The sequence below is a fragment of the Dromaius novaehollandiae genome, chromosome 1 (genome assembly GCF_036370855.1).
Source record: "Dromaius novaehollandiae isolate bDroNov1 chromosome 1, bDroNov1.hap1, whole genome shotgun sequence".
In the NCBI taxonomy this organism is placed as follows: domain Eukaryota; kingdom Metazoa; phylum Chordata; class Aves; order Casuariiformes; family Dromaiidae; genus Dromaius; species Dromaius novaehollandiae.
The window spans coordinates 146,498,045-146,520,770 of NC_088098.1; the positions used below are offsets into that span (position 1 = coordinate 146,498,045).

The 22,726-nt window shown below is 37.4% G+C and overlaps 1 protein-coding gene across 1 annotated transcript in view; it reads left to right on the top strand.

Moving 5' to 3' along the window:
- Positions 1-9,968, top strand: part of OCA2 (OCA2 melanosomal transmembrane protein) — a 217,772-nt gene extending 207,804 nt beyond the window's left edge. Inside the window, exon 25 of the mRNA XM_026103160.2 lies at positions 9,372-9,968. Within this exon, the coding sequence (XP_025958945.2) occupies positions 9,372-9,459 (88 nt within the window). The 3' untranslated portion in view covers positions 9,460-9,968. The remainder of the gene's footprint in view (positions 1-9,371) is intronic.
- The last annotated feature ends 12,758 nt before the right edge of the window (positions 9,969-22,726 follow it).

Genomic DNA, 22,726 nt, shown 5'->3' on the forward strand with positions numbered 1-22,726 from the left:
CTTACTTTGGGGTCTCCTTGGAGGATGTGGAGTGCAAATACATTGCTGATACATGATGATACACCCAGGAGTGACATGAAATTGTGATAAACTCAAAAAATCACAAGCAGCTCATCTTGAACCTTTATGCCACAGCTGATCTTGGCATGTCCTAGTTTATTTCCTCAGTAGTCAGTAAGGGAACCAGTCTGTCTATACAGAACATATTCGCATAATACTTAGTGAACAGAAGGCCTACTCTGGCCTCCAGCACTTTTCATATTAAATCACTAAGTAATGGACTTTTAGGGATTATTTGGGGACTCAAATAGTCCTGACAATTTTTCTCTTTAGTTTTTTTCATTAATGGTCCAGAAACTCATGTGAATTGCAACTGTTTAAACTAGATTTACTGGTAGAATTTGCTAGAAAGTGTGCAAATTTAAGTTTACAGAATTTAGCTCAGCTCTGGTAAATGTAACTGTAAATATTTTGTCTAGCTGCACATTGGCAGGCAGGAACAATAAATATTGTATTTGCAATTCTTTGGTCTCTCTTTGGAGCACAAATGTTAGAAAAAAAAGGAGGTATGTTACATTACAAAAATGAGAATAATCATCTGACTAAAGATGGAGCTAAAATTCAGTCTTTGACATATTCCTTTTTGCCAACATATGGCATATAAGATCACTCACTTTCAAATAGTCATAATAACACTGTCTGGCAAAGAATGGAGTTATTGCTTTGATTATAAACTTTCATAGTTTTGACAGCTCGTTTTGGAGCTTTAACATTGTGTACTGTATGTTTCTTGGGAGTATATGTTGATGGAAAAGAGGGAAAATATACTCTGTTAAATGGACTGTACAGATTGAATTGCTGAAAAGGAGTAGATATAAAGCAATTCAAATTTTAAAGGAATGTATAGATTTTAGCAGTATTAGAACTTAGTGAAAGCTGCTTATGTACAAAGCTGTCTAGTAAAACTGCTTGAAGGACCTTTGTATCTCTAAAGAGACCAGATGTATGATAGAAAATAAAACAACCAAAGCAATAATGGCACACAGTTTTAGTTTTAGTCTGTTGTGTGTTTCTTCTGTTTTCTATGGTGGCTTAGAAACAAAACAAAGCAAAACAGATGTGAGTTAAATCTAAATTATCTTTGAACAGAAAAATATGAACATAAAAGAGGAAAGGTGTTTTCAAATTACTTCAGTTAATTGACTGGAATCTGGAAAGCAACTAGTGTAACCTAAGCTCTTTTCTTAAGTAGTTAATGATTGTAGTGTTTCTCTTATTGTATTGAAAACATTTATTTTTACAGGATATCAATTGTTTCTCAATATTGTACTATAATACTGGCATTCAGGGTTAAATATAAATATTGTTCAGCTTCCTAGTATACAAGAGCATTTGCCTATTTTTAAAAGAAAAATATAAAGTTTTTTTTTAATTCAGGAGATCCAGCAATACTGAAAACTGGATTGCTCTGATTAGCTATTTAAAGCTGTAATGATATAGAAAGTCTGAATGTACAGTTCCCCATGGGAACAAGAACTAATAGTCATAGTCTTGACTTTGCAAAGGCTGCTTTTTCTTTATCTAAGTATATGTTTGGTCTCATCAGTGCCTCTGGAAGCCAGATTGTTTTACTAACGTGTATGACATTACTTTCTTCTGGAAATTAAGGAAACATCAGCCCACTTAATGCAAAATTGGGAACAGAGGGTCTCTGATCCCTAGACAATCATGGGACAGATGGTTTCAGCTATGTAAATTGGGTGTGTTAGGCTGTCATTGCCACTAGATATTTTCTTTCATGTAATTAATAGTTATACCAGTCTCAAGAAACGGAAAGTGTGAGAGCAGGCTCAGATGGCTGTCCTCAGTGCTGGAGGGTCCTCTGCTCTGTGTTTTCACCTTGGCTGAGTGTTGTTCCCTGGTGCAAGCTTTGTGGGAAAAGGATGAGCCTGAAACGTTAAACATGTTTGGTTGGTTCTAGGTTTTGGTAGTGAGGTAGAAAGTAAGTGGAGGGAAGCAGGGGCACTCTTGTGAGTCTTTGGATAGTTGGATCATTCACATCTGGAATAACTAATTTTCACTTGAAGCAGCGACTTACCTGTTGGTGACCCTGTCAGAGGTTTCATGCCATAGGGTGTGAGGATGCATAAAAGCCAAAACTCCTGTTGATACAGCAAAGATGGGCACACAGGGGAATCCATACCAGGTAATTGTGACACTGGCTTTCCTGCCTTTGGATATCTTTTAAGAGAGACTCTGCAGATGAAGTACATGGGGTCTCTTGATTTGTCTGTTTGACTCCTTGTCCACCAAAACACTTAATCATGTATGCTAAATTAGGGATGGGATTATTCCCTTGCTTGAACAAGTGATTTAAACTTAAGAGATTTTTCAGATACTGTCTTGTGAATGTCTCTCTATAACATCATCCCGCTAAGGCCTTTCTATAGAGCTAAGTAATCTGAACTTGAATTCTATATGAACTTAGTAAAACTCATGCTGACATACACATGGGTCCGAATTTAGCTTCTTTTACATGCTGTGATGCCAATGAGCTTGTCCAAAGTCAGTCTCCTTCTCATGTAAACATAGTGTATTTATCTTTGCCATGGGACCTTTGAGGCTCAATGTAGGAGCTTAAATATATATTTTTTCCGTTGTCACCTAGACACGAGGTTTTGAACACCTCATGCACATTTTCAAATTATTTATACTGATTTGTTAATTTAAAGGGATATTAGAGTTCAGATGCACATGAAAAGTGAAAAAACTGAATTCCATAAATTTATCAGTGATGTGTTCCTCTTCCCCATTAAAATGTCACTGTTAGTTCTATCTCTGTTTTTAAGTTAGTTTCTGTATTTCACTTTCTATTCTCTCCTGTACGTTTGTAGGATTTCATGATTTCCTACTAGAATTGCATATTTGTTTCTAGTGTTAGCTGCTGTTGTCATCTAACTATTAGTCTATTACTGTTTTTAAATAATCAGTTACAGCATTTTTTACTGGGATTGATGTATTTTCCTATTTTTTCATGGTGTATCATACAGGTGTCTCCTATCAGATTGCTGGCTTGTCACAGAGGAATAGCTTTTGGATAGTTATCAGTCACCTCTTCTGACAGTCCTGTATTTTTGTGCCACATAGACCCAAGAGCTAGACAGATACTGCAACAAGAATTTTGGATGGCCAAAGAAAGGCTCACTACTGGTTCTGCACATAAAAGTGTTGAGATTACAGTGAAGTACTTCTAGGAGGGCGTTCTTGAATGTAGGAGGTAAAACTTAATACCTCTGATTTTTCTCTCAGGATCTGATTTTCTCGATCTGAGGTTCACTACTGGCAGTGACTCTTTGAGAAATCTTGGCATAGACTCAAAACAGATAGGGTATCAGGAGAAATTATTATAATTTTAGCAATCAGAAGAAAATAGGATTACAGGTTTTGTTCAGTGATTTAAATCACACAGTAACTACTATGTATGGTAACTAGTAGGTAACCACACTGTAATTTTTATGTAATTCCAGGCTGTGTGAAATTCACAGCGATTTAATGGTGCATTAATGATCACTGGCAGTTTTAGCCACCTGCTTTCTGAGCTACAACAGGTGCCTGTATTTGAAGGGGTCATAGGCATGTGATAAACATTTTTAGTTGTTTCCTTTAAACAGTCAGGAAAGCCTATTCTTTCAGGTAAACCGGATTAGTATATCAAAGATTTGGAATGATGAAAAGTTTGACACAACCAAAATGACAAGAGATGCATAAGGCAGACTGTCTTGAAACAAAAGGAGAGAAGAAATAGGATGACAGGAAAGTGACTATAGATGTAATAAGAACAGACAAATTAACTGAGAGGAGAATTCCTAGTGGCTTTGAGAGCAAGTCAGACAATAAATTAAAAATCTCTCCTTTCAATTTCCACAAGCAAAGAATTAATCAATACAGCTACTAAAAATGGATTTTTTTTGCTGCAAGAAATTCTGAGCAATTATTTACTTCTACAATTAGGAAGAAAATTCAAAATAAAGACTTTTCAGAGAGTGTCTCCATAGGAGAATTTGGTAGCAAACAATCACAATGGAAATGAGCTATACATCTAAGAATGTATAAAAAAGTAATTGAAGTTGTATATGTATGAATGTATAAGAAATTATTTGAAATAATTTATAGATTGTTTTTCATAGACTGAAAAATATGGAGAATTTCAGAAATGACAATATTCACAAATGGGTCTTAAATTTATAAAGTTAATTTTCTCCTCTCCCCTTTGTACTCAGAAAAGAATTTCACACTCTTATGCAATCCTAGCTGAGGTACAAAAAAAGAATTTGCTCATTGAGCTGTATTGCATTAGGCTATAACTTACATAGACCTATATACGTTTTGTTAAATAGATGATTTCTGTTTTTCATCAAACCAAAATTGTCCTATTTTCCATTAAAAAAACACCCTTGTAAATTTTAATTCATGAGGGTTAGATAGATCCTTTTCATTAAAAATCATGAATGTTTATACCTTATTGTTGAAAAGAAATATACATAAATTACTTTATAACTCAAATTATGAAACTTCATTGAAAGTTTCATTTCAGTTTCAACTTCATTGAAAGTATAACTTTCCTTTCATTCAGAGATAACCTTAATTATCTTCTAAGTGTATCCATACCCGGGTCTCATTTTTGAGGCTGCTTTCATAGGTATTGTGATGTGTTTTTAAGAATGAGCTTGTGATTATTACCAAACTTTCAAAGCAAAGCATTGCATATCATGCATCTGCCCAGGAATGAGATGGAATTATCCCTCATCCCTCCTTTGTTAAGTATTGTTTATGATGATGTGCTGTTCTTCAGGTGTGCAAATGATGCTTTCTCACTCTGTGTGGAATAACAGAGGAACAAGTAGGTGAATGAGAAGGTTATACCATATGAACTACAGAACTTGTAGTACTAAACTGGTATGCAGGGAGAAGAGCAAAATGTTAAGTCTGATGCAAACCCGACTGGTATAATTTAAATTGCACAGGAATGTAAGTGAGAGTGGAAGTTAGCTTTAACTCTTCCCGCTGGCTACCACCAGGCTTCTTTCACCACCAAGGGCTTGATCTTGGGAGATTTCTGCTGTCTCTTTCCCACTTGGGAACAACTAACGGTGCCCCATTTCTTTGGAGGCATGGATCCTCCACAGACCACTCCCCAAGGAGGCACAGGCTGTTTTAGTTACATATTCAGAAGTGTCAGAAAGGCAGTGACTGTTGTGCCTGTATGCATGACTTCTACAGGTGAGAAGACTTCATATGCCACATCTCAAATCAGAGAGAATAGGGCACTGAACTTGGGTTTTGTACGTCCTAGGTCTTCCTGTTTCTCAAAGCATCACAGAATTGAGCTGGAAGGAACCGTAAGAGATCATTTAGTCCAGGAAAATGAAATACAGACCCCAAAGGCTTCACTATTATTAATTAGCAAATAATATTGGATAAAATTATCACCTAAAAAAATGTGATATTCATATCCATATACAAGCAGTAAAAATAGGATTTATACCCAGAATAATCAAAAAGAAGTTTCCTTCTTTTCTAAGTAATACAGAATCAGAAATCTTGCACTGAGGCAGGATCAAGAATAAATAGGTCATTATCAACAAAAAGTTTCACTTCCCTTGCTGCTTTTGTGCCCATGTTTGACTTCTCCTAATACATATTTCACATTTACCTTTACAAAGTTTCATCTTGTTCATTTCAAATTCTCATTTGACTCTCTTAAGAACATTCTGAATTCTGTTCTCCACAGAGTCTGATGACTCTCCCTCACTGGGGTGATTTCCAAGCTTTTTCCCTAATGGATCACTGTATTTATTAATAAGTAAAACTTCGTTCAAGAAAAATCCCTGCGGCTCTCATTTGAAATGCCCTCACTAGTATCTAGGTAGTTACTGAACTAGTATCTGCTGGTTGTTATATTTAAGGTGTGTGGTTTCATCTAAACTGCAGTTTTAGGTGTAGACTTCTAGCAAGAAGAGAAGGAGGGAAGAGTGAGGTGAATGCTAGACCCTTTCATCCATCCATCCCTTGTGGCTGACTTCTGCTTCTTCTCTGCATCAGTGAAAACTCAGGTGCAGTCTCCTTGAGCTGTCTGTGGAGAGTCAGGACGAACCTCTTGTGCCATGCAGGGCATATGTATCTGCTTGTCTGCAGTGTGGGAGAGGGAATAGAAGACTAGCCAATACAGGATATATCTGCCCTGTTCTCTTTATTTAGAAAAATGTCATGTCAGCTGTGTTACAAGGTTGTGCAAAAATGTATTTTTATACCCAGGATGCCAGTTACTGTTTCTCGATAGTTTGAAGTTTTAGTGTAAGAAAAGTTGTTATGACTTCTAAGCTCTGCTGATCCCTTTTTTCTGGGCAGGAACAACTGAACGGCATGTTGCCTTTTTTGACTTCAAGGAGCATCCTGAAAAAGAGAGTTGGTGGAAGTAATTTTTATGTTTTTCAAAATCTGTTCTTAGGTTTGATATAACTAAAGAAAATGTAGGTACCTAAACATTACATTGTAGGTAGCCTGGGACAGGAGCTGTATCTTCCTTTTGGGGAGTGCAAAAGGTAGCGTTCGGGCACCAAACTAATCCAGGTAATTGATTAACTGTGCAGTAACTAATATTCACTGACTTTTAGTATTATCTCTTCCCTCTCTTTGGTACACAGATTCAACAGTGAATTTAATCCAAATATATTAGTGCTCAGACCAGGAGGCCTGAAATTCAGTTCTCAAGTTAAGGGGTAATCATGCATGCAATGAGAGTAATGGCTTCATTAGTTGGGCCCTATGCAAACATCCAAGATAAATAAAGGAAATGAGGTACCCACCCAGGATGGCTGTGCTTGGTTCCAGCTACACATTTGACTCGCACTGTGATAGTGGGGGCATGATTACAATTCCTACATGATTGCACGTTGCGTTGTATAATTCATCCATATGTTGAACAGACCTCCTTCAAGCTGGAATCAGTTTTTCTGTTCTCTTTTTAATGGTAGAGTAGCCATTGAATCTGTTCTGATTCTTCCCTCCTCTTGCCGTTCTGCACAAAGGCATTATACTGCCATTCACTGCTGAGCTGCTGTGTATTCTCCAGGGAGATTTGTTAGGTTGTATTAGTGCAGATTAAGATCTGTGCTATCCTCACTCCTCCCAGTACCAGTTTATTGTTTGCTAACTGTGAGGTCAATAACATTCTGTTTTCTGTCAAATAACAGCCTGTTTTCTTATGAGAGTTGTAGCAATCTCCGGTTCACCAGCCTGTCATGTGGATAGAGCTGCAGGGAACATTCATTAGATATATTGCAGTCTGTAGGAGGATTTTTTAACCATGCTATTTTATTCCTACAACCATTACTGTTTCTGCTTTTTTGCCCTATCTGGACACTTTTATATAAGTGAGATTAGGGATGGCCAAAGATCAGATATGCTAAGAGGAGGTAGGAAAGGGTCACTATGGTCTGAGAAGCGATTGGCTAACCATCAAATTAATTTTTTTTTTGCCTTTTTTCTAAAATAATTCCAAGGGAATCTTTAGTTCTCCTGTTTTGCAATACTATTGGCTTGATCATAATTTAGTGACTGGATAATGATTCAACTCTTTAGAGTAACGAGCCATTCAAAAGTAAAGGTCTGACGAGTCAATGTGGAAGAGAAATAATGCTTATCTGCAGTATATTTATACATGTTCATCTGAACAAAAAAGAAAAATACATGAACACATGCAAGTGAATTTCAGACATCTCAGGAAATATTTGAAAGCTGTGATAATCTTATGATCCTTCCTAGCAATTCCCCATGTTTTTCACCTCTTGAGCAAACCCAGCCCTTCTCTCTCCTCCTCTCCTTTTCTCTTCTCCCAGTTCCAAATAGAAACTTAACAATCAACGCCTTTGAAGCCAGAATACTGATAATACTAGTAACGCCTGTTACCAGAATGCCAGAAGAGACCGGCACACCAGTTCCCAAATCCCAGAGAGATGGAGAAGAAAGCCCCTGGGGCCAGAAATTGGAACTGTCCTTCTGGGGCAGATCTCCAGGCCCAATATTTTGTCATGGATGGAGGACAATGCCAGCTTCTTCAGGGGGATGTCAAGGAGAGAGGACTGAGATGATCTGTCAGCCCTGCCAGTCTTGTCCTTTGCATATTTTCAGTCTTGCAAGGGTCTCCTTTTGTTCCTGGCTTGCTTATCTACTAGTGTGTAAGATGGGCTCACTTTGATAGTGGATCAAGAATAGCCAGGAAACAGGCATCATGGACAGGCTTGTTTTTCACTAAATAATTCCAACTTTTTCTTTAGAATGTTTGGATTTTATTGCTTTCCTAATTATTCTGTAAGCTTTATAGGTCAGGGCTGTTCATTTATGTGTATTCGCAGTGACCTCTGTTCCTGGTGAAATCCCCTTGTCAGTTACTTGAAACAACAGCTATTAAAGTGAGAGCACCTCTATTCTGCTGGTCACATCTATGCCTACATCAATCAGCTTTTCAGCAAAATAGTGCTGAAAAAAACCTGACCCATGAGGATCTCAAGGTTTAGAGTGAAATTGCAGCTGTAGGTAGAAAGAGGGAGAGTGGACCAACTGCAGTCAACCAATCAAAAGTTTGATTTTCATTTTATATACACGGTTTCACATGCTGAGGAAGTGTAAAATCTGGGTGTTGTAAAATCTGGGTGTTGTCTGAAAAGCTTAAAAACAAATAACTGTTTTGATAGGATGGCAACGTTTTAGCACTTTTATAGCTGCCTGGAGGTTATTTCCAACAGTCCAGGAAATTATGTTAGCTTTTAAGACTTTCCCATTAGTTTCAAGTCTATTAAACCTGGTGAGCAGTATGGAAGATGAATACTAGTGGTATGTGACTAGAGATCTACAGGGAAACAATTTAAGCGGTTCCAGTCTTAAATTAAGTTATAAGCACCATATGAGGGACACACACCTAATTTGAAGTGATACATACTGGATGATCTATTCTAGTGGTGCATAACTTTTAAGAATTGCTATTTTACCTGTACAATTGCATATTGTCTAGAAAAAAAAAAAGACTTGCTAGACTCTGAGCATAAATTGGAAAAAATGCATTGAAGTCAATGAAATTATTCTAATGTTGACCATCCATGTTCTAAATAGGCTGGAAGGAGAAATGTAAACTTGAATATTAGCGTCCTAGTCATTGTCATAATCTCAGAGTATATCAAGGTTTTTGGCACTGCTATAAGCGTATCTGGGGCTAGGAATGTGTAGGATAACCGTTAAACTTCCTTCTCATAAATTGCTTGGAGAACAAAGTACCGTATCCTTACTGATTTTTTTTTATTTCATTGTTGTTTCAGGTTGGGTTTCCCCATGATGATTGTGTCCTGTACCATTGGGATGTGCTATCTCCTTGTTGCTCATGTCGTACTAGGTTGGAACTCTTAGTAATTTATACTTTCAAGACCCAAAGAAACTTTCCATTTCATTTAGTTTATATCTCAGAATGCTAAGAAGATACATAGGAGGAAAAAGGTGCAAACCCCCCAACATGCGGTATCAATCAAAATGATTGTCAGTGTTAGTTTTGGTCAATCTTAACCTTGTGTTCTGTGAACAATCCGCAGAACTAGATAATCAAAATTAAAAGAATCATATATTTAATTATGAATAACATTATTGTACAGATGAAAAGGCACCAGCACAAGGGAATACGTTGTGCCTGAAAGTTTGTACTGCCACAATTTGAGTATAGTCACAGATGAAAAACTCATTCACAATAGCAGATGTTCAGCTAATTTCTTCTACGGCTTCATTTGTCTTTGTCAATGTATTTAGCTATTTGTATTAAAATAACTAATATTCAAGTTGTAATAACAGACAGTTAAGCATACAGTCTGTACACTACGAAGGATGTATCATTATCTCTGCTTAAAAATAAACACATCTCCTGAGAATGTGCTCTGGAAGAACTTATTATTTTGGAACTGGGATAGCATTGTATGGAGGTTTTGTTTTTCAGTTTAAAGCTTCTAATCAATGTTAAGCTGCCTTTTTTCCTAATATAAGCTAACACCCCTTTCCCTACCAAATCCTGTACATAAAATGTGAGAAAGCACTGGACAGCTTTCATTTAATTATTAATTCACTTCTGTGATGGAATACGCTAAATCTTTTAATAGGTTAATATGCTATATGGAAGAATGAGATCATACTTTGGCTTTGATTTTGTTCTCGCTGATAATAATGTGTTAAACCGTATATATTGTTTTGTATAATTGGCTGCCAGAACAGGTCAGGCTTCTCATTATGAATATTAAGTCCTGCCAGGGAATCAAGGTTTTGATCCCCATCTTCAAATAAATGTGTTTGTGGGATTGGCCTAAATGATGGCGGGTCTGTCTGATCCCAAGTGACAGAAACTGGCGATGTCAAGGGTGAGACCCAAGGGAACAGGACCGTAATACAGGGAGCGGCAGAGAGGAGCAAATGCCGTTTCTCACCTGCACTTGTGCCTGGAGGTAAGTGGTGAGGGGGAGGGAAGTGGTCATCTCTCTCACAGAGGCGGTAAGGCGAATCGTATGTCCCTGTACGCTCATATGCAGTTGTATCCCTTATATAATTTTTTTTTTAGGCTGAAATCCAATGTTAATGGAAACGAGTCCCAGCACTCACTGGAAGCAGGGCTGGCCCTCCCCACGCGGGCTGTTGGGCCCTGTGTGGGGCAGCAGGAAGCAGCTGTTGGTCGGGCGGGGCTGGGCCTGGGCGGCAGGGGCAAGCAGGGGGAGGGGAGCTGCGAGAGCGGGGAGCCCCCAGGGAGGGCGCCTCAGGGACCAGCACCGCCACCAACCTCCACTGCCTCTGAAATTCGAACAACTGCCACCCCGCAAAAGAGTCGTCAAAACAAAACAAGACACCAAACAAAAAGAGCCCGAAGCTCACTCCTTCGGACAAATCTGTCGGGAATTGAATTTGGTCCGTCTCCCTCTCTCAGCATGCAGGCTTTTTCTTCGTGAGAGCGGTTCACGCTGTCATAATGGGAATTTTGTCACAATTAAAGAAGCATTTATGCTAATCGGCTTAACATTGATCCCTGGTTAAAAATAATCACAGGGCTTTTTTTGTAGCCTTCAACGTTTCTCACATCTGAGCAACCTCGGTGCAGCCGCTGGTTGTGTAAGGACTGCTGTATTAAGCCCCAGCGAATGCAAAACGAAGACACTTCTAAAAGACATTTGTTCTTAACTGTTTGGTTTTTTTGTTTGCTTTTTTCACTCACTGGATTTAAGGCTATGTTTCTTTTGCTGTTCCATTAAAATACTGTCAGCACATAGGAATATAAAAATGAGATTCTGGGACCTTCGAAGGTTGGGACCTTCAACATAATTTACAAATTCTTTTTTATTGTTAATTTTTAAGGGATAAAAGATAAACAAAACCTAATTTTGCTTCTGGGATCCTGAAACCCCATGCCAACCCTAAGCAAGCTAATGCTGATAACATGATCATACAACACTCACATGAAGATGCATGTCTGCATTTACAACTTGCTGAAGGAGGGAAGACAGAAGAGTAGCAGTTAGTTCCCACTTCCTCATTTTACCAAATTCTCTGGAACAGTTTGGTGTAAGGGAGATCTCACTGGCTTCAGAAGTGATACATCAACAGGACTCAGATGAGATTTTCTTTCTCTTAAACTACTTGTCCTGTCAAGAGAAGGCAAATAGTGCACAGGGAATACACAATCATATTCATCATGCTTTTGGGCACCTAAATGTAAGGCTAAATTCATTCTGCTTCTAGGAAAATCCTTTATGATATACAGTTTTCCTGAGGATTTCCTTTAGATAAACTGGTTTTCCTTCCCTAAACACCCTTGTTGCTTCATTTACCCAGCAAAGAAGTGCTCACTGAGAGCTCATATGACAAAGCAAATGGTAAAAAGAAGATAAAGTTATTTGTTTGTACAAGGCTTTGTGTGTGTGTAATCTAATGTTCAATAACCAGAGAAAGAACAGTGAAAAACATGCTTTTCTGGCCTCTGCTATTGTTTCTTACATTGGCAGACGTTCTGCTAAAAGGAAAATTACCCGAGTCCTTCAGATCATTTCAAGGTAATGAAGTACATTTTTCATTGACTTCTATTATAGTTATCAACGTAATCTGCACATCAGAATGGCACAAGCTACAGTGACTACATCCTTGACAAAAGTAGTGCATGGGATCCCCAAAATGGAGTGATTTTGAAGAGTGAGTGGAATTAGTTTTTCAGTGAAATTCTCTTTAAAAGGTTGAACAAAATATTAGATTATTACAAATATTTGAAATTATGTAAATGTATATAATTGTTAGCATGCTTGGGGCTGATTTCCAAGGACTGGATTCTCATTTTCACTGACATCCCTTTAGGCTACTTAGAGGTGTTTGTGGTAAGCCATAGAGTAAATATAAATGTGTGCCTACTCTGTAACCATTTTACACCTTCCTGAAGGGTGTAAAATGCAGTAAGATAAAAATATATGAAGTCTATCATTACAGGGCAATGGAAGCAAAGCCCAGTAAAAGAAACCATCTCTAGTAGATAAGCAGGGCAATTACTGGAAGCAAGGAAAGAAAACAGGGACATAGTACAACTCCACCAAATACTGACCACTCCAGAAAAGATAAAACATTGAACTGGTTGTACCGTGGCAGGCCAAAGGTCTGCCTAGCCCAGTATCTGTCCGACAGAGGTGCAGAGTGGCTGCCAAGCAAGGATAGAAGAATAGGGCAAACATGAAGTGACATTTTCCCGTAATCTTGTCCCAAACTTCAGAGGCTTCTATGACTCAGAGACTTCTTGAACGAAAGGTAGCATCTTCATATTTAACTGCACCTGATGGATTGTCCTTCCCACAAATTTAGCAAGCCATGTGCTCAACTTGCATAAGTTAACATCTGTCACAATGAGTTTCACAGATAAATGCACTGTGGGGAAAAAAGACATTCCTGTTGTTTGTTTTGAACTTGTCCCTTGCTAATTTCATTTCTATGATACTTTCCCCCTCCTTCTCCTCCACCATTCCAAAGTCTTTTATTTTGGTAGAGATAATGAATAATCATCCCCTGCTTGCTTTTTCTAACTCATGATTCCATAGGCCAATTTCCAGTCTGAAGATCACAATCTATTTGCTCATTTTGCATGTGGATATGCTTTCATATCTTTCCTCATCCCTTTTTGATATCTTCTGTACAACGTTCCACTGAAATATATCAGGGATTTATAGAGTGGTTTGGTGGTTTCTTCTGCTTTTCCATTTCTTTCCTAATGATTGTTAACATCTGATTTAGTTTTTGGACTGCTACTGACAAATAAACTGAAGAATACATTTTCATAGACGATTCTATTATAATTACAAGATCCATTTCCTCAGTGATAATTATTAGCTCACATTTTTTATATGTAAGCTTGGGGTTGTTTTTTTTTAATCCATTTACATCACTTTACAGCTGTCTACAGTGAATGCCATTTTCTGTTTTTTCCCAGTCATTTGCTCTTGTAAGGGTTTTCTGTAATTCTTCACTGTTTACCCTTGTTGTTAATATCCTGAATAACTTAGTATTACCCACTAACTTTAACATTTAACCTTTTACCTCAATATCTCAACCATTTACAAATACCTTTTTTGTTTATGATGTGTGAGAGTCAACATATTTATAAAGCCAGACCAAGTGCCTCCAGATCTGCATGGAAGGATCATCTCCCTTATCCTATGGCAGCTTACTTTCTTCAAGTCCAGCTGCACTGGATGCATTTACCCTTTGTCTTATTTGCAGATCAAATAAAAATAATTTTAAAACTGGAAATGATTTCCAAATACTGCACAGTGAGCATTGGGAACACCTTGCTAGCAGGCCTTACTGAGGTGAGAGTGAAAAAAATAATTCTCATTCCTATGAAAATATTTGAGTTAATCTGTAGGATTTAGAAAAAACAATTGTCTTGAAAAAGAAATAATGATTTATTCTTCAGGGCATAAGCTAACTTAAACTCCTGTCTGTAAAAGGAAACTCACCTGTTGAATGGATTATTCCACAGCTGCTCATGAAAGCTTATTTTAGACCTTACTAAAGCTTCTTGTACTGCGTCTTTGTGAACCAGAAAACTCAGCCAGCTAAGTTACTGACTGGTCTAGTCCAATAAAGCAATTCTAGTTTTCTCAACAAAAGTAAAAATAAAATATGTTGTTTCTAAGAAATGAAATTTGAAAGGTATAGTTAGAAATGAAAATTGTTTGACTGCCTAGAAAGAGGAAGGTCTCAGTTAAGAAGTAAAATATCATTTGCAAAATATTTGCAAATATTGTCTTCAAACAAATTGCACTGCAAACTTCCTCCAGTGAATCAGCACGATTTTATATTTTATATATGGGAATAGTTCAAAAAGAAAACGCTTTAGTTCCTGCTATGTTGCTAGCATCATGTGTAAGTTCTCATAGTCAACTGACTTCTTCATGTATTTAAAAATGTATATTTTCTATATGGATGCTTTGAACGTTGTAAGAATACTCAATTCTATTGTTTCAAATAGCACAGAATTAGTTATCTGCAAACACTGTCTGTTTTAAAGACGGTAATAAAAAACATGGAGCCATATCAGCATAACAGCTATCAGATGGTTAGTCCTCACATTAACTCCTATTAAAGAATTCATAGGTTCCAAATGGTAGAAAATCAGTGGCACCTGAAATAGATACAAAATAAATATGCTAAGCATGAGCCTCAGTGTTTGTTATAATGGGTTGCTAAGAAAATGTTTGGGAACCAAGCCAGAAAAAATAATGAAATAGCTGAAGCATTAAATTAATACTTCTGAAGTGAATTTACAATAGGAAATGCCAACAATTCAGAATAAGTGCTAACCACCTCAGATGAAGTCAGCATAAGAAACTCTGAGTTATTTATTAAGGGCAACAGGAAATCAACAGGTGTTGGAGATCTATTGAGAGAAGGATTAAAATCTTACTCCATAGATGCACTAAAGAGAGGATGGGAGAAAAAGCCTTTTCTCACACTTTTCTTATTAGTGGTGAATATTATAGGATTAGCAATTTGTTATTGCTACTCAAAATAATAAGAAGCAAGAGGGGTTTTGCACTGTTTTTAAAATTGTTCACATGCTATTGTTCTTTTTGTAGGTTGCTACTGCAGCTTTGATAGGCAGCAGTGATTTATTAGCAGTAGTTTCAACTAGTGCTTTGCTTAATGAATCGGTAATGGAAAGAAAGCCCTCTCAAGATGTGGTCTTGGCCATCATTACTATTATCCTGGCTGAAGTAAAAGACTTGCTGCTCTTTATAAGAAAACCCACACACATTTGGTAGTACCTGACTATACAAGGCAAATAGAAAGAAGGGAGCTGTGGAGCACTATAAACAAGAAAAAAAGCACATTCAGTGGGGAGATAAGGATTTTTCTCTTTTCCTGCTTTCTTCTGTATTTCCCACTATCACCTCCAATTCTGTCTTTTTAATGAGGCATCTGCTCTTCGAACCTGCTGCTTCTCTTCATTCTTTGTTCATTGATGCTCTGTTTCACTTGTCTGTCAGTCACCAAAAAACAACTTATTTGCTCTGTCTCTAGCCCCTTCCTCCAGATGGCCTGTGCCTACTCTTACTTAACAAATAAAGAGGGGAAGAAAGAAAGGTATTTTCTCCTAAATTTCCTAATGTCAGAGGTGCCCATAGTTGGCAGTGCAGTCTCCTTTTTTATTTCATCCTTCTGTGTAATATATTCATGTGTTGTGCTTTCCAACCTATAATCTCTCTCACACATTTTATGTGTTGGTAGTGAGAAGAGTTACAGACACTGATTTGAAGTAAAAAACCACAGAAAGTCTGGCAGTGCTGTGGCTCATGAAGATAAATTGAAAATTTCAAGATTTTCCTTAAATTGTCTCAGGGGTGTTAATGCTTCAGGATGTTTTTTATTCTCATTGTCCTTCCTCCATTCACTTTTGAGCTCAGATGGCTACAAATTATAGCCACTGAATTCAATTATTAAGCTCCCAGAAAACCTGAGAAAAAGAAACCTGCAAAGTACAATATCTCTTTTGTTTTTTTTAGTTTTATAAATAAGGAGTAACTTACTTGCGACATGGAAATATATCAAACTTTGTGCTACTAGTTTGATTATAGCACACAGGTTATTTAATTTGAATCCAGATTCTTAGCAGTGGTTAAAGCTGTAGATGATGTAATCTACCTCATATATGCTCTATTTTAAAGGTATGTGCATTCCCACGACCACAAATTGGTCCATGTTTCAGGAAACATGTGAGTGGGTATTTTTAAGAACAGGTTGGAAAACCAGTTCTTGGGGGTACTCTAGGCATGTAGTCTAACCCTTGGGCTAAATGGTGCCCTGATTTCCCGGTTTATTCTGTAGTTCTATCAGCCCTGGGTCTAAGCAATGTGACTTGACTGGCCAAGACACGTGTAACTAATATGTTAGAAAAATATTTCACTGTATGAAAATGGGGAAAAGTATTAATCTGAGACTGAAGAAGAATGTAAAGAACACCCTGAGGTTTTTGACCGTATGAGCTGAAGTCAGTGAGGAGTCCAAAACTAGCTTGCTTCTGCTCAAAGACCTCTGTTAAACTGCTACATATGATGCAAAGTGTGTGCATGCATGGCATGCACAGTGATTGCCAGTAGAATCTTGACAATATCCATTCCAAATAATAAATATTGGCATTACAGGCACTCTTTTAATCATTTTCCATAAGTAAGGCCATGTGACACTTCATGTTATATATCAAGAACATGATTAAGGGAAGATGAATTCTAAACAAATTATCTTAAAATCCTTTATTTTGAGAACCTTTAATGTTCTCCTGTTTCAGAAACAGATTTCAGGACCTGCAATTTGTAAAGTATACTGAGGTATCATCAGGGATATAGTTTTAGGTGTCCTATATGAAAAATGCTCCAAGCTGACCATGTCATAAGCCTTCGAAAAACCTTATTGGCTTATTAGACTGGCAATCAAAACCTTTAAGGTGGTATTTGCAGTGAGTTCACTGCACACAGGAGTTTCTGGAGGTTGAGCAAGACTTTCTCCTGAGGATTTACCATCTGATTTTTCTGAAGTGCTGCTCAGTCACAGTTGCAAATTGCAAACTCTGAATTAGTAAGCAGTTTTAGTCTTAAACTTTCTCTGTCTCTCTTCACCTATGCTTTTACCTCTGAAGGGTTCTTGTGAAAAGAAATTGAGTGAGACCTATGAGGCACTCCAAGGATGACTGTGAAGAAATCTGTAACTCTGACTTGAGAAAAGAGCTTCAACAGCATTCAAAGAAGAATGTGTTGCTACATGAACTGATATAAAACAACACGCCAAAGAGATATTCATAAAACTTGCAGACTAAAGATGTCTGTGTTTTTTTGTGAAAAAATTACAATCATGAAAATGGAAATGGCACAATAAAGTAGATGGATAAAGGAACTGTCTTAAACTTGGATGTAAAAACATTTAGCTTGATATTTCTTCACTCTAGAGTCTTTGCAAATTCTTTCACATTTCTGTGTGCAGCAAATATACTTGTTACAATCTTATTTCTACTGTAAGACTGGAAAAAAGTGTAGGTGGGCAGACTCTCAGATTTGATCCAAATGCAGGTTAAATTTGGAAATTTGTTTCAAAATATGCACTTAAAATTAATATAAATATTCTACAGTCTATGCCAACACAGTTTGGAAATATTTTTTGTGAATTACTTACTTTAATTGACTTTTGATAACAACAAAATCCAGAGAATATATATTATATATTCTGCATATAAACAGAGGAGAATTGCTGAAGCATATAAAAATTGTAAATATTTATATTTTGGATATAATGTTTATTATAATTTTTTTCTTCAATTCTTACTAAACTACATTCCCCTTAGCCCAATTAAATTTTACATTACTTTTCTGTGGGCCATTTAACTGTGATGTAGCTTTGTAATAAATTTCTCAAACTTGACTTGGCATCTCTGCACTGGAACAAATTTAAGAATCAGCCTGCCAACATATTTTTCCATTGACGTGATAAATATATGTGTACAATGAGTGTACTTGTTGCATAAACAAACGTTAAAAGAGGTTGTAAAGACAAACAGTCAGGAGTCAGAGGACAGCAAAACAGGTTTTACATCCAAGCTTAGGTATGTTGTATTTTACAGTTCAAACAGAGCTCTTAACATCCTCTTCGTGATAGATGGCTGAATTTATTCTCTTTGCACAGCAATGTCTGCAGCACTCCTCCTTGTATTTCATTTCTGTGGTTTATATTCTCTGTTAAAATGATTAGTGAAGTTACTAGATAAAATTGGACTTCACACTAAGCCCAGGTAGATTCTTGTGAAACAGCTCCTCACAATCTGATATATAGAGCAGATATTCTTCAGAGAAAGGCCTTAATTCAGGAATACATTTTTATTTAGGACAATATTCAAGTACACATTTTGTTTTAAAAAAGCTTCTGTGCTCTTCTTGAATGGTGAAACACTTGCTTAATTAATTACCTGAAGTGGGGCTTGGATTGAATATTTAACATTATTTATCATAGTACTATTTGCACTCTCAGCATTGGAACAAAGGGAATGAGTTTGTCACTGAGAATGTGCCTTTGAGATAACCATGGAAAATATGTTGTCCCATGAAAACAGATCCAGGATTTTCACATCCTCGCTCTCCCTCACTCAGATTCTTTCAACAGCATAGAGGGAGGTGGGCTATAAACCCTAATACATTAATTTAGGCATCATTTATTTATCTTTCATTTAAAACTTGCCTATTTGGCATCGTAGTGAATTAAATACTTAGATATATGTTCCAGTATTTCAGTGAATTTCAGTATGAAGCATGGACAAACATTTGCATGCAGATACGAGCATTGGATAGCACAGATTTAAATGTATATTTTTATGTATGTTACCATGTGCAAGACAGGTAATTCTAGATATTAGATATTTTAGAAGTTTAGCTATTTAACTACTCTATTTGCACATGCAAATCTGAATTTGAAGGGTTACAAAATAATGTGTCCCCAAATTGCAAACATTTAATAGAATAAACCTATTTGTCATGAGAACTGGGAACAGCAGCCATATCCATTGGTTGAAGAGCCTTCTTAAAATCTCAGGAAATCCACAGAACTACAGGCAGTGAGGACTATGTTGTAAGCACAGTTTCAGGGTATCTGAGAAAGTATGACTCCTCCAAAAAAGTGCAGCTGAGGATAGCAAGTTTGAAACAGTATTCTTATTATGTTAATAGGTTTTGTGCTAAAACAAAATCTGCATTAAAGTCCTGGATTTTGTAAACAAGCTGTCAACAACACTTTTTATGTATTCACATTACATTTTGGCTTATTATTCTTAGTAAAATTGATGCCAACCTGCATTTTATTTGATTGTGGAATGATAAATACATCCCAGTGATAGAACATAAAGGGATTCATACAGCTTTCTCCTCTTTAATGCTAAGCAAAATGTCTTGCAAACCATAAATACACATTTAGCTCTTCAGTGTGTTTAAGAGGAAAGCATCTGCAGGAGGTGAGCAACAGTGAAGACTCATAACAATCAAGAGAATGATGGAGCAAAATGATAGCAAGAGGACTGATACTGCAAATGGGAAATATATTTTCAGTTTGCAATCTCCAAGCCATTTAATGGGACAGGTAAGAGGAGGACGAGCTTTTCTAGATTTCTAGTTAGTCAGTGCCTAGTAGCTGATTGTGAGCTTTTTGCTTCTACTGGCTTTATCATCTTTATATTGGAGAGACAAATTATGCAAGCTGCTTCAAACAACACAGTAGTGATGTTTGCTTTGGTAAGCGAGGCATGAGAGAGCTCATTGCAGGGGGTGCAATGGAAGGAGAGAGGATTTTCTCAACCCTGCTCACAAGCCAAACTAACACCACGGGATGGAGCCATTGATTCTGACATGAGACACATTTGCCTCTCAGTTTTTCTCTTTACAGGAGATCTGACTTAGGACTCTGCAATGGACACTCCTTGGCTCTCCTATGCTGTATTTGTGACTTTCATGGTGGTGAGGAATAATTTTTTGATATGCATGCGCTGCTCAGGAGCCAGTTCTGATGGTGTCACAGGAATAACCCCTTAATTCCTCCAGCCCAAACCATCTTGAGGGTCACTGATCCCATTGGAACCTGATTGCAGCATCATTTTGCACTGAGCTGATCTATTTCGCTGATACTTTTCAATTCATCAATGTTTCCACTGGCAACTCAAAACAGCTGCTTGATACCACCAGGGTGACCATCACAAGACCAGAAGCAAAAGGCACTAAATGTGAAACAAGCTCCCTAGGGAAGACTTGGTGCAAGAGAAGCACCAACAGAAATTCTGTCTGCATAACTGTTTCCTAGAAAGAAATGATTCAACTAACTTGGCCTGCTGGAAAGGATCTACTTTCTGTTGCTGATGTAGTCTCATAGGCAGTGGGAGGTGGGATGAGGCTTCATGGCTGTAAGCAACTGCCAAGCAACAGCATCTCTTAAGATGATTTCTCATGCTGCAACTGATATGGAAGTGAGAGAGTAACTGAAGCGTATTGGAAAGGCTGCAGGGTGCCATAGCAGTTATAAAGTTGTTTATGCTATTGCAAACACTGTGAGGTCAGGTGGTAGGTGGATTTTAATACTGATTTTGTGCAAAAGTAAATGGTTATACAAAGGAGAAATGAAGCAAATGAAGTCAATTGTCACCAACATAAATCTTTTGCAAAATTGGCTCCCATTCTTCTGTGGATATTTGGGATGGGTCATTGCATAGAGTAAATGAAACCAAGGAATTTTGGAGGAAAAAGAGATTCCTGTGGTACAGGGATGGCTCATAGTCTATGCACGTCTCAAGTCTGGAAATTAGTCCAGCAAGTGTAATACTCTCAAGTGAGTGTGAGTTGGATAAACAGTTTTGAGACAGTACTTTAACATGCACAGAGCTCAGTGCAATCCATAACTCAGTGGCACCGTCCTTTCTGCAGATGTTTTGGTCCCTATTAATTCTAATCCTAACTCTTCTGAGCAACAATAGAGCTCTTGCAGTATGTAGGTCATAACCTTTTAAACCTGGCTCAGCTAAATAGCTGAAGCCCTGCAGTGGTACTGTTGAAAATTATTGCTAAATGCTCATTTTTTCCCCATGTAGTGAGAGATCTGTAATTCCTCTTGGTTGCATGAGATACACAAGCTAGTTAGGCAAATCCAAACATAAAGTGATTGGCTGTGCATAGCTAGAGACAACTTATAAAAGGGGTTAGAAAATTAACGTGTGATGGTCTGCTGAGAGGTGACCTTCATCGCATCTGATGGTAATCTTTTGTGACTCAGAATGTAGAAAGAATAGCCTGTGTTTTGTGCCCAGAGAAATCCTGGCTAGTAAATCTATTGTCTCTCTGATATATAGCATCTGTCTTTTCGAGAGAAGTGGAATGATACGTAACTTTCCCTGTATTTATATGGCTGAGGCAACTGCTGGTATTAGTAGCCTCACAGACAGAGATCTGCCTCTCCAACAGCATCTTTACTCTAACAATTAGCTTACCTGTTACTATGTTAACATACACTTAGCTCAGGTATTAATGAGTTTAATTTCACTGATTATGCTTCATTATGGAAATTTCTCTAATATAAGAATGTCTCTGAATTTTATTATACATAATGTAGGGAGATGGAGCCCTGTCGGCTTCAAGATTGGCCTAACTTGGATGTCACTCCAGATTCCTGCATTAAGATCAGCTTCTGCAATGATGTGCCTGCTTACGCTAGAATTAAAATGGATACTCTGTATTGACTTGGTGTGAAAATGAATACAATAATTACAGCGGGTCCAATCCTGCTTTGCACTGGTTTGTTAAATGTGATAAATTGGTGTAAAAATCCCTTTTAGACATGAATACACAATAAAAGAAAACCAACTAATTACAGCTTGGATTAACTGAGCATCAGTGTTTAGTGAGGAAGTGGTCCCTGCTGCTATACAGAAAGCCTTTGCCCTCAAGAGACTGTGACTAAAGGACACCAGGCTGAATCATTTAAATATTCATGCTGTCAGTAGACATTAACAAAAGTTTCTTTTGCATACTAATAATGGAGACTCTGGCCTGTATCGTGTGGATCTTTATTATCTTCCTTCTAAGAAAGCAAAACAGCTGCAAAAATGTTAATGGTAGAAAGGGACAAGCATAACAGTAACTGCTGATCAGCTGTGCATGAATTATCTAACTTATCAGATCTATCAAGATGCTCTTGGCACCCAGGCAGTGATTCAGTCAGCTGAAATCCATGGTGTCTCAAATGCAGCATAATTGCTCTGAAGCTCAAGAGAAAAGAGGATTAGTCTGTACAGCAATCTTGATATCTTTGATGTGATTCATAACTGCATTTGAAAATGTGTTCAAAATATATCAATACTGTGTTATTTCTCCAGAGTCATGTTATTAACTTTAGTGGATCTCTGTCCAGTGTATGAGTACTCTTGTCACCTACCTCAGGCATTCAATTTAGGTGCAATGGAAAGAGTTGAAGTGAGAAGCCCAAACCTTTAAGCAAGTGAAGTCCATTGTCACCAACACAATGCGCTGTTGATTTCGCTTGCGCTAAATTGGCTCCCATTCTTCTGTGGATATTAGGGATAAGCCAGTGTATATGGTAAATG